The 12026-nt window shown below is 45.2% G+C and overlaps 1 protein-coding gene across 1 annotated transcript in view; it reads left to right on the plus strand.

The window, feature by feature from the left end:
- The window catches only part of GSR (glutathione-disulfide reductase), a 557956-nt gene that overhangs the window by 107340 nt on the left and 438590 nt on the right, over window positions 1–12026 (plus strand). Inside the window, exon 4 of the mRNA XM_069626169.1 lies at window positions 3504–3573. Coding sequence (XP_069482270.1) covers window positions 3504–3573 — 70 coding nt within the window. The remainder of the gene's footprint in view (window positions 1–3503; window positions 3574–12026) is intronic.

Genomic DNA, 12026 nt, shown 5'->3' on the forward strand with positions numbered 1-12026 from the left:
TCTAGTGCTCGGGATTCTGTGTGCTCTTTCTACCACAAAAAGCTGAGACAGCGTTTCTCTACTGAAGAGAGCTATGCAGATCTGTTCCACAAAGTCTTCCATTTTACCTGGGATTTTTCGCTCCCTCACCCCTATGATTCTGATGTTGTTCCTGCGGGAGCGGCCCTCCAAATCCTCACTCTTGGCGCACACCACCTTCATCTGGGTTTCGAGCACAGAGACACAGGATGTCAGTGCCGCTGATCCATCGTCCAGGTCGGACACGCGTTGTTCGACATTGTCGAGTCGATCGGCTTGTTTATCTAGCCTGTGTTGAAGCCAAGTGCCCGCCTCCGCCGCTCCGCACACACGCAGGAGCCGCACCGCCCAATCCGTCAGCCGGCAGGCCTCAGATTTGCGAGCGAGTATCTCGGGCTGTAGGCAGGCGTCTGAGTCGAGATTTATCTCAAAATGATCAGTGGAGCTTCGTGAAGGTGCACAGCTGTAGGATGGGTCATTCCAACCATCACAGGAGCATCAATGTTACAGGATTCATTAGAGCCCTACGGAGCTCTCTCAGGAAGCGGCCATCTTCGTTGGCTCTCTAGCGCCCTCTCGGGGAAAGAGGGTTAAGGTCCACGGATTGGATGGGTCTGGGGGTTTGTAGGGTAACCGGGTAGAGGGTTAGGGAGAGGTTGTGGATGGGTAAGGGGAATTAGGGAAGTTGTCTCTTGTTTATTAAGGTGCTTCTTGTCTCTTGCTTGCTTGGTACGTTTTGCTGTACACACTCTTACATCCACCACCACTCACTCATGCACACCAGCTCAATAGTTGCCCCCGGCTGTAACCACTGCCCTCTGAGCACAGTTACTTGTATGATACCCGTACTGTCAAAGCCCAGTTACCCACTGGACTCTCCTACAACCTTCTTGCTGCACCGGGAACTCTTACCACCAGTTGCTTCACTGGGCGCTATTCCAGACCATTAGTGCTAGTCTGCAGGTCACATGAACAGTGTAATGGTAGTCTGCAAGTCACATCAACAATGTAAAACACCTAAGGCATAATCATAAATGCACTTAGCTTTGTGGGTTGGGCTGCCGGTGGGTTCTGTGTCGTGCTGTATCTGCGGCGGGCGCCGAGCCGGCATGTATAGGACTCAGAAAGAACACAAATTAGGCTGTGCGATCGCTTATAATTGAACGATAGTTTGTTTCTTTGGCGGTGATTAAACAGTCAACCCGTAGTTTGGGTGGGTCGTTTATGATAAGTAGAACGGTGCGCAGCATTTCCCCATGTGTGTCTAGGTTAGTATCACCATGCGAGAATGAAACGGCTAGTCTTAATACTTATCTTTTGGATCGCAGGGCCTGGGTGTTGATCTGGCAGGGTGTGGCCCACGAGTAGTTTAGCCTTAAGCGAACCGGAGCCTCACAAATAAGCATCGGCTCAGTCAGGAGTCTGTGGCATGGACAGTTTGCTTGCATGCGAATGCGCGCTGACGTGGGCGTGGCTCAGGCAGTCTCATGTTGCTGTGTGAACCTCAAGGAGGCTGCTGGGAGATGTAGTCCTTTCTCCCATTTCCTCTTTAGCAGTGGTTTGGGGCATCTGTTGTTCCTTGTTCTCTCCTGCTGTTGTGGTTGGCTGTCCTTCTGCCCAAGCTCAACACAAGGCACCTACACAGGGTGCAAATATGGCATCTGCCATGAGTGAAGCGCTTTTGGGGGTACCCTGCACATGCCACCCTACCAGGCTCATTAGTCAGTATACTCTCCGCCACTTACTGCTTGCCTCTCTGCCCCTGACAAGCTGTGAGTATGCAGTGCAGTCTATGAGCTTTGCCAAGAATCAGGTGTTGGAACTGGGCCTGTAGTTGATTTATAGGAGAGGGTCAAGGGATGCTTTTTTGAGAAGAGGTTTGACATGTGCAGTTTTGAAGGGTTCTGGGATGTGACCGTTGGTGAGGGAATCATTAAGAATGGACCTCTCCAGTTTTCCTGCACAAGTGAAGGTGAAGATCTCTTTGAGGATAGATGTGGGAAAAGGGTCGAGAGGGGAGTCGAAGAGTCGACTGTCGGAGAGTAGTTTGACAAACTCCTTGATCGAGATAGGGCTGAAAGAGCAGAACGAAGGGTTCTCGGTGGGAGAGGGGAGGAGGATTGATTCTTGTAGAGTGTGTGTTTGGCGGGCAGACAGTTTGGAGATGTTGAGGGTGGTTGTCCTCTCTAGGGCTGTTTTGTGGAAATGTTCAGATAGGGAGTTGCAGAGCATTTGTGAGGAGGCCGTCGGCTCTGCGGTGCAGGAAGGATTCAGGAATTCTGTGATGATCCTGTGGGGCTCTTTGCATCTGCTACGGCAGCTCAGGATCGTTTTATTATAATTGATTTTTTTGGCCTTTCAGATCTCTGATTTGTAATTACGGTGATGGCGGGCGAATACCGATTTGCTTTGCAGAGTTCTGGAAGGCGCGCCATTTGGGCTTGAGGGAGCAGTTATGGGTTTTGAAAGTCTTCAGGTGGGGGTGGACCATTTGAGGGTAGGTCCTTTGCCGGAGGGAACAGACTTGGAAGGACTGAGTCATTTAGCCAAGAGTCGAAGAGCTTAATGAGTAAGGGTCCATCTGTGGCCGGCAGTGAGGGAAGGGTGTGGAGCGGCGCTTCGGCCAGGCACGGTAGTATATTTACCTTGTCCAGCACTTGAACTGAGATGTAGGGCTAGAGGAGGCCTTCGGGGGTGGCGGCAGTGTGAGGAGAGAGAAAGGTATGGCAGAGTTGTGTGGCCAGATGAGGGCTTTAGGGGTGGAGATGAGGTTGCAGGAGCTGAAAATGATGCAGAGGGTGTGGCCACTAGTGTCTGTGGGCCCTGTGATATACTGGGTGAGGTTGAGTGCCTCTGGGCTGTCGACCAGGGGTAGAGTCATGGAGTTGTTGGGCACGTCGAACCAGATATTGAAGTCCCCCATAATTTGTAACAAATGTTAACATTATCTATCTTTGACTTTGGGCAAGGTCATACAAATAATTGTGCAGAATCTCCAACGTGAAAATGAATGAGCTTTGGAGGCTGACACATTTCAACTGGATTATATTACAATGTCATTATGTATCTCTGGTGACCAATATTCAGAGGTACCATGCCACACATATCCTCCTATGTTTCCATTACCTTGCTGTATATCATGCTTTCAATCAGAAGTTTTTTCTTATTTTTCTAAAAACATGGTAAGGAGAAACTAATCTTGCATGTTTAGAGAACTTGCATTTCCCTCAGTTAACCTGCTCCCAAATTATTCTTTGATTGGCCCGGTTTCTATAAGTCAGGCTGAATTATGGTCCCTGTTACTGTCCAACACTGCATCTGTGCTTCCTGTTAAGCAGGTTGGTGGACATAGCCTAAATATTCGTTATTTGGTCCAAATCTACCCTTCCTACTGAACAATTTTCACATGTGTTTGAATTCTTGCTTTCATCTAGTGATAATATCTTGTATGTTACTTTCTAACAGTAGTTTGTATATTATTTCAGAATGATTAAAGACAAACGTGATGCCTACGTTAGTCAGCTGAATGGCATCTATCAAAATAATTTGGACAAGGTTTGTACATTTTCTTTAACATGTATTTTTGCAAGCGCTCCTATGTCAATGGAGGTTTGCAGTTTTATGGCTTTAAAAGGCCTTTTATTTTAAATGGCACCTGGTATTCTGATGCTTTTTAATGTGTTCACTTATTCCCAAAGTTTCTTTTAGAAATAACTGAAAAAGGAATGAGAAGGACCATCTGAGAATGTAAACAGGACATGGATTGTCCCAATATAATATTTATTTCTGTGCGGATAAAAGCTTTTGATAAAAGAATTACATCAATTCTATTTTAGCAAAAACTTCTACTACTTTGTAATATTCTCATCTATGATCCATACTTCTGTAATCTTATTTTTTTTAATACTGTTATGTAATTTGTTAAAAAACACATTTAGCCTGACTAGTGTAGGGAGCAGAATCTTTCACGCATGGCCAGTACAATCTGAAATTGTGTTTTTCAGCAACATCTTTTTTTTTTGGCTTTATAATAATAATAATAATCTTTTTTTTGCTTTTTCTCTTCGTAAGTGAACTTCTTAAAAAATGTACATTACCTGATTTATTTTCTTTGTAGATTATTCGACTCTGTAAGTATGGTAGTGCAAATACTGCATAATAAACCTTTTGCCACAGTTACCATTTGCAGAGGAAGCAAAGTCCAATGGCTGAATTTGCTGTAACATAGACAAGCTCCCTAGGGCTGGTGTGCAGTTTGACCTTCTGCTGCTTGACCAAGATCATTGATTTTCTTGTAAAATTGTTGGCTCTGCCCCCACTCCCCCTAGCTGGAAGCAGCTACTAAAGGAAAGAGGCGCGCACATCCGCAGGAGTGCTCTGTTGAGTGCTGTTAGCTGTCCCTGCCTTCCCCTGCACTGTGCTGCCAGAGACGCTGGATTAAAATTGGCGAGATCATTTATTTTGTTGTAATATTCATGTGCCCGCCCCGCCAAGCCAGAAGCAGCTACAAAATGAAAGGGGAACGGGCATCCTTATGCGTGCATCCGTGGGAGTGCTCTGTTGAGTGCTGTTAGCTGTCCCTGCCGTGCCCTGTACTTTGCTGCCAGAGACGCTGGATTAAAATTGGGGAGTTATTACAGATGTGGACTGACTTTAAAGCGCAGTGTCTATGCTGAGTGTGGAGAGTAATTTTGTTTTATATTTCTTTTTAGATAATTGATTTTGTTATAATATTGTTGGCGCCACCCCCCACGCCGGAAGCCGCCACAAAAGGAATGCGGTGCATGAGCACGCATCCGTGGGAGTGCTCTGTTGAGTGCTGTTAGCTGTTGGCTGGTGGAGGGTGGTGGCGGGGAAAGCCACTAAGCTGCTTCGGCCAGTTTGGAATAAAATCTGGTCACACATATGGGTGAGCTTGAAACTCAGTTCCTGATGTAGTGTAATATATTCTTTGACTTCTGACAGGGTCACCATCATAAGGAAAACAGAGCGTGCCAACTCTGTCAGGAAACCAGCATTAATTGCTCTGCTGGCTGCTCGTATTTACTAATAGAAGGGATAGCATGGCACGAGCCTTCGCTATGCCGTTACCCCCCTTGCCGGGAGAGTAGGAGTGCGTAATCAACAGGGGGGCCTGGAGTTGTTTGAGGGCATGGAGAGGGGAGAGGAGGGTATAAAGGAAAAGGCAAAAATTAGCTCTCCTATATCGACAGGCCCAGTACAGCCAGATTTCCTGTCCCAATATCTGTGTAATGTGATTCAGGGAAAAGACCTCCCTTTGCAAATAACGGAGTGGAGCTCCTAAAAACCACTCTTTCGGGGATTGGAGAAGTGTCTCTTTTGATACTCTCAGAACATTGGGAATCCGCCATTGACTGAATTGTAACTATAGCCTCAGCGTAAAAGAACCCTGCAGCCATCACAGAAGTTTGTGCGATAAGCATGACCCTCTTGAGGGAGCACAGTGTATGCATGAATTCGTATATCAAGAATTGCAACAACACACACATTATTCAAAAGAAATCCCTTCGAACATGGCCAAATTGACTGTTCTCCTGGTGTAGCGAGAAAAGGTAATTAGGCAGGGGAACAGTGGTGATCCCTTGTCTGAGATTGGAGGTCACAAACAAAGTATTATCTGCAACAAGACTATACTTGTTTCCTCAGAGACCGAGGCTACAAACAGGGAGAAAACTAAGCCAGATACAGTGTTTACAGTGTTTACTGTAGAGTTAAAAATGGGGGAAGAAAACCCTGGATGAAACAATAAGGAGGGCAATGTGCAAAAAATAAAGTAAAAAGGGAAAGAATAATAATAATGGTAAAAACAAACCACAAAATGATTCACGAAAATGTAAACAAAAACTCTTACAAATTCCTCTGGCCTCTCACTGGAAAAGATCTAAAGGAGATTGGCTACCATTATGAAGTTGGCAATGATTTGGAGTTTCTTGAGACTGAATTTGGAAACAACATAACCATGAAAGAAAACTTGGCTATTAAACCTGTAGCATATAAGCCAAAGGGGAGGATTTTGAAAACTAGGAGCTACTGAAAGTGGATTTCCAGGTTAGACCAAAATATAGATTAACTGACTCAATGAAACATAAAGGTTTAGCCAAGAGAGATTGGAAGTTGAAAGAAAAGTTAAAAGGGTGACATCTATGACATCTTTAAACAAACGCATCAGCAAACTGTCCAAGAAATGTCCAAGAAATGGGTGCAGCAATGAGGCAAGAATCCCCACAGAAAACAACTAATCAGGCAGTACCTAAGGAAATAGTAGTGAAAGCATTGACTACAGCAGTCCTGACGGAAGAGGGAATTTGAGAAATTGTAAAAAGGATACTAAATAATGAACCACCCTTGAGAGTTGATAGAGAGCAAGGAGGTGACCTCATAATAATTGATCTAACTAAGGCAGCCGAGAAGTTAAAGGTGGCTGCACTGGGAGTGACTCAACAGCAGGTCCCGATATCCAACCAAATAGGGTGTGGCATAGCGGGGTCCGTCCAGGACCCAAGTAAATCCAAGGCTGCAAAAACATGGGCACCATATATCCCCCAATGCATTGGGGAATACAGGGCCGGGACTGAAGTCAAAGCAAGAAACCATAAATGAAGCCTGTGAATTCTTTACTGTTAAACTAAAAGATATTCCTGGACTGTGTAATGGGCCCCTCAGAATAAATCCATTTGGAGAGAGTGAGCCATCTGGAAGGAATTAGTGTATACCCAGAAGGGCATTATATAGATAAATTGGTCACCATGAAGGAATAAACTAAACCTGCTGGAGGCAGCCTATTTTCCCGGAAGAACCTAGTCTTATGCTGCTTTATATATTTGACCGTGACGGACCACAATCCTTGAATAGAGCTAGAGTGTTGTCCCTCTTCAAGGAAATTCCTGATTTAAGACTTATCAGTTCCAGAGACATAAAGCTGGTAGACTTCTTGCACCAATTAAGATATGATTGTTAGGTTGGTTGTACCATCTAGAATTGCCTATGAGACACTCCTAAATGAAGCAGAGAACCTCCAGAAATTGGGGTATGACCTCTTCCCTTTGAGAACAGGAATATTTGGAGTGAAGAGGGAGAAGTGATAACCCAAATAATACCCCCATACACTAAGGAAGAATAGGGAGGGAGCCAATGAAGGCCAACATGGAGGAATCTAATGTAAATGAAATAGTGGATGAGAACAGGAAGGGCAAGGGTGAAGAGGTAAACTGACGGTGGTTGGCTCTGACTCTGAGGGATTCGATTTCACAGTTAAGGGACCTAAATGGTCACTCTCAGCATCCCTAAAGAAATCCATGTGATATAATGGAATGTTGGGGGTTTTACTCCCCTGTGCTCTAATAGTGATTTATGTAATTACCTATGTCTATTCCCGATGTGATGTTACAAGAAATCTGGCTAATTAATCCACCGATATTAGATGGGTATGAAATAAGGGCGGAGCCAGCTATGAAAGGTTGTAGAGGACGCCCCTCGGGTGGGTTGTTTATATCTGTAAAACTCGGTTCGGTGGTTACAATTATAAGCCAGCGATCTGTCGCGCCGGGCGCGTCTTGGCAGTGGTGATAGAGGCCGGTAGAGTACTAGAGTGTAAGTCCCTGTTAACTGTCAACATATATTGGAATCCCCTTGGAAAACCTGAGGATACAATGGCTAAATTTAATGGAACTTTGGAGGATTGGTTTACATCTTGTCCAGGGGGGCAGGTAATCATAGCAGGAGATTTTAATTCTGACTGTAATGTAACAGGTCCCGCGGATCTCGACCACCTATGCCTCAACATTCATGAACCATCGCGCCAGGTGTAAAAAGAACCTCTCTTGCCACTTACGAGACTGTACGCCCCAAGGAGGAAAGAGATCCAAGGCCAGACGTGGAGAGAGAACATTGAAAATTGGGGTTTAACCCTGGTAAATGCTCTATATCAGAGAGGCAAGGGTCATATACCAACATGGTGAAATGCTAACCTCTCTTCATGCATAGACTATATTTTTGTGACAGAATACGTATGCAATTTGGTCAGAGACTTTAAGGTGGTACTTAACGAATTTAGTGACCATAGAATGTTGGTTATGCAACTGTCAAGTCTGAAAGCAAAACTAAAGAAGGCGGAGTATCGTCCTCCTTTAAGGCTTAGCACAAAAGGAAATCAAATCTCATGGAATGAGGGAAATGTACAAAAATGTAATTGGGTTTTGTTGACGGACTTTGATAATTTAACCATGGAACAAAAATTGCTAGCTATCGGGGGATCCAAAATCTCTAGAGGGGTAAAAAGGACACATAAACAATAATTTGACATGCAAGCTCTTGAAATGAAAAAGCGTACCAGAAAGATACTGGGCCTCATTACAACTCAGGCGGTCCGGAAATAACGGTGGCGGTAAACCCGCCACCGTTGTTTCCGGACCGCCTGATCCCGACTCCTGCAGGCGGGAGGTGATGTTCCCGCCAGGTCTAACCTGGCGGGTTTAACACCGCCCGCGTGCAGGCGGACGAGGAAACACCGGCAGCATTACGAGATGCTGCCGGTGTTTCCATTATCCCCATTCCCATCGAGTCCCACAGGACTCGATGGGTTGGGGATTAACACCATTCCGCCTCCGTGATTCCCGGAAAACCGGGATTGTAATGCCCCGGTAATTCTGGGAATCACGGAGGTGGAATGGTAATACGAGTCCGGCGGTAACCAGGCGGTTTTACCGCCGCGGTTACCGCCAGACTCGTAATGAGGCCCACTGTGACACATAAACTAAATCCCTATCGAAACAACGTTCAAAAAAGTCTGATCCAGAAGTTGAAACAAAAGAAAAAAAACGGGTTTAAATATCATAAACAGATTCTGTATCAGCGTGATGGAGAGGCCATCTTGGATGTTCTAAAAGATTGTAACCCTAGAAGATTCTGATCCCAAATAAATGGAATAGAGTCTAATCAAAACGAGGCGCAAACAAATCCCATCTCAGAAGACTCTTGGAGTCAATACTTTAAACAGCTATATAGGTCAAGTGGTACAGTAAATAGGGATATCAATTGGGAACATCCTTCGTGGTACTTGGATATCGCAATAGAAGACATTGAAATAATGATAAGGAAAGCCAGCAATTCTAGAGTGGGAGACCCGAAGCAGGTGACTAATACTATTTTGAAAACAATGTAGAATTATGGTCTGGCTTTTTGTTGGTGGTGTTCAGAGAGGTGGTAGCAACCAAAATAATACTGCGGTCGTGGACTAGTGCAATATTAATACCAATCTATAGGAAGAGCACTAGAGAACGTCCATTGAGTTATGGACCAATAGCACTCATAGATGTTGACTCAAAGATATTTGCAGCATTAGTCCTAGAGAAAATCGTAGAGTGGTGTGACTTGAATAACATCTCAAGTCCTTTTCAGCTAGGTTTTCGTAAAAACATAGGAACCGATAGTGGTGGCCTACTGCTGCATACGTCACAGACCATAGCTTGGAAGTCAAACACTACCCCAATATACGTGGCATCTATGGATCTATTCTTAGCGTTGAACTTAGTCGATAGAAATACACTCTGTTATAAATGAGATCAATTGGGACTACCACCTAACCTATTATCTATACTTATACAGCTACATGAGAACGCTAATCTGCATGTGAGACTAAATGATGACGGGGATTTGAGTAGTCCTATTTGTACCAAAAATGGCCCGAGGCAAGACTGTATGCTGGCGCCATGCTTATTTAATCTGTATGTAGCAGATGTGGGGAAGTGTCTCGAGGGAGCATCCTTTGTTCCACCTAAGATAGGAGAAACAAAAATCACTTGGGTGGTCTACGCAGATGATTTTGTTCTGTTCGACCACACGCCAGTCAGTCTTCAGAGACTCATTACAGCTTTCAAGCAGTATATTTCAACTAACAACTTGCGAGCTAACCCAAAGAAATCTGTGGTTGTAAGGTTGAACAGGACAAAAAGCAAGTGTAAGCACTCATGGTTTTGTGGTAATACTAAACTACAAACCTCTGCCTACCCGACCATCACACAGCCTAGATGCAAGCTGGCACGCTTTCGGGGGACATCATTTGATGCCCACGCTCCCCTACTTTGGAACTCACTTCCCGGGCCCATACGCCTGGCTACCAATCTTGTGCTATTCAAGAAGCAAATTAAAACCTACCTGAACCCAAGTTAAATCTGGCACCACCCCTTCTTCTCCCTGATCACTGCCCCTTGTCTGATGTCCTTTGACCCCCTGTCTGTCTTTTATGTGCGCTCTGAGGCCCATGGGCATGTGGCACGTTATAAATATTAAAATAAATAAATAACATAATGATTAATTTGGGCTTCCCTATCATCTCCTTTATTTATTTGGCTTTGTAGAGCGCACTGCATCCGGCAGGCATTGAGGCACTATAGCAATGCTTAGGAGGGCCTGATTAAGGGTTACAAAGAAGCCACCCATTGGAATAGACTTGGTACAATGCAGGGTAAATGGTTCCATATACAGAAATACATGGTTACACATCCAGAGATTACAGCAAATTACTTAGTTACAGGTACAAGGAGGAGTCTGGAAGCACAGGATGATTCAAACAAAGAGTCTTGTTTGGATGGCCTTGCGAAAGGCGGAGTGGGAATCAATTAACCTGATGTGAGGAGGGAGGGCGTTTCAGAAAGTGGCGGCTATGGTTGGGAAGCTGGTGCCACTGGCATGAGCTTTGTGTGTCCTGGGAACAGTTATCAGGTTGGAGTAGGGAGTTCTATAGGGCCTGAGGATAGTAGATTTGGAGATTCTTTGGACAAGGTGTAGCAGAGCCTGGCCATGTAGACACTGGTGCGTAAGGGCAAGGGTTTTGAAGAAGATCCTTTCCTTGACTGGCAGCCTGCGGACCTGTCTTCTGAGCTCTGAGATGTGATCTCTACGTGAGAGGCCTGTGGCGGCCCTGAGAGCGTTGTTTTGTACAATTTGAAGTTTGCCAAGATTTATGCCTGAAGTTCCTACAAGGAGGGCATTACAGTAGTCCAATCTGGATCCAATTATAGCCCTGGGGATGGTGAGACAATTTTGTTGGGACAGGAACGGTGTTACTGTGTTGATGAGTTTAGAATGGTAAGCTGAGGTGGAAGCTATGGCATTCACCTGCCTGTTCATGGTCGGGTTCCAAATATACGCCCACTGTTTTAATCGATTGTGACACAGTGACGGGGATATTGTCAATGGTGAAGGAGGTATATTGATTGTCCAGCTTGTTCAAGGTGGAAGGGGAGCCAACCTGCAGAAGCTTGGTTTTCTCACTGTTGACACATAGCCAGTTTTCTGCCATCCACGATTGGATTGTTGTGTAGAGTTGATGGTGTTCTAGTCGGACAGGTAGTCCCCCGAGAGGGGGATACGCACATGGGTGTCATCAGCATAGTTCGTATATGAAATACCCAGGGCGTCCAAGATTTTAAACAGTGGCCTCGTAAAGAGGTTGTAAAGAGGTTGTAAATGGTGGGAGCAATTCAGGAGCCTTGTGGAACCCCACATTTGATGATGCTAGGGTTGGCGCAGGAGGAATCCAAAAAAACCTTGATTGCTCTGGTCTGCAGGAAGGAGGTTATCTAGTTACAGTCACTGGTGGAGAAGTTAGCTACCGAAGAGAGATGATGGCAGAGTGTCTTATGATCTACCAAATCAAAGGCAGCGGAGAGGTCCAGAAGCAGAAGGAGCGCAGGTTTGCTTGCGTCTCTGAGGTCATCTATCTGGTTTTTTAGGTCAAGGAGGGCCGTTTCAGTCCCATGACGTGGCCTGAACCCTGATTGCAGTAGTCCTAGAAGATGGTTGTCTTCTAGGAATTTCTGTACTTTCAGGTAGGCTGCTTTGTCCAGAATTGTTAATAGGAAAGGGACGGTAGTGATAGGCTTGTAGTTGCCTGGGATTGATGGATCAGGCGGGGTTTTTTAAGGAGCGGACAAACCCATGCTTCCTTTAATCCCTCAGGAACATAGCCAGACCGAAAGGAGGCATTA

This window comes from Ambystoma mexicanum, chromosome 6p, assembly GCF_040938575.1.
Source record: "Ambystoma mexicanum isolate Mex_15411 chromosome 6p, UKY_AmexF1_1, whole genome shotgun sequence".
In the NCBI taxonomy this organism is placed as follows: Eukaryota; Metazoa; Chordata; class Amphibia; order Caudata; family Ambystomatidae; genus Ambystoma; species Ambystoma mexicanum.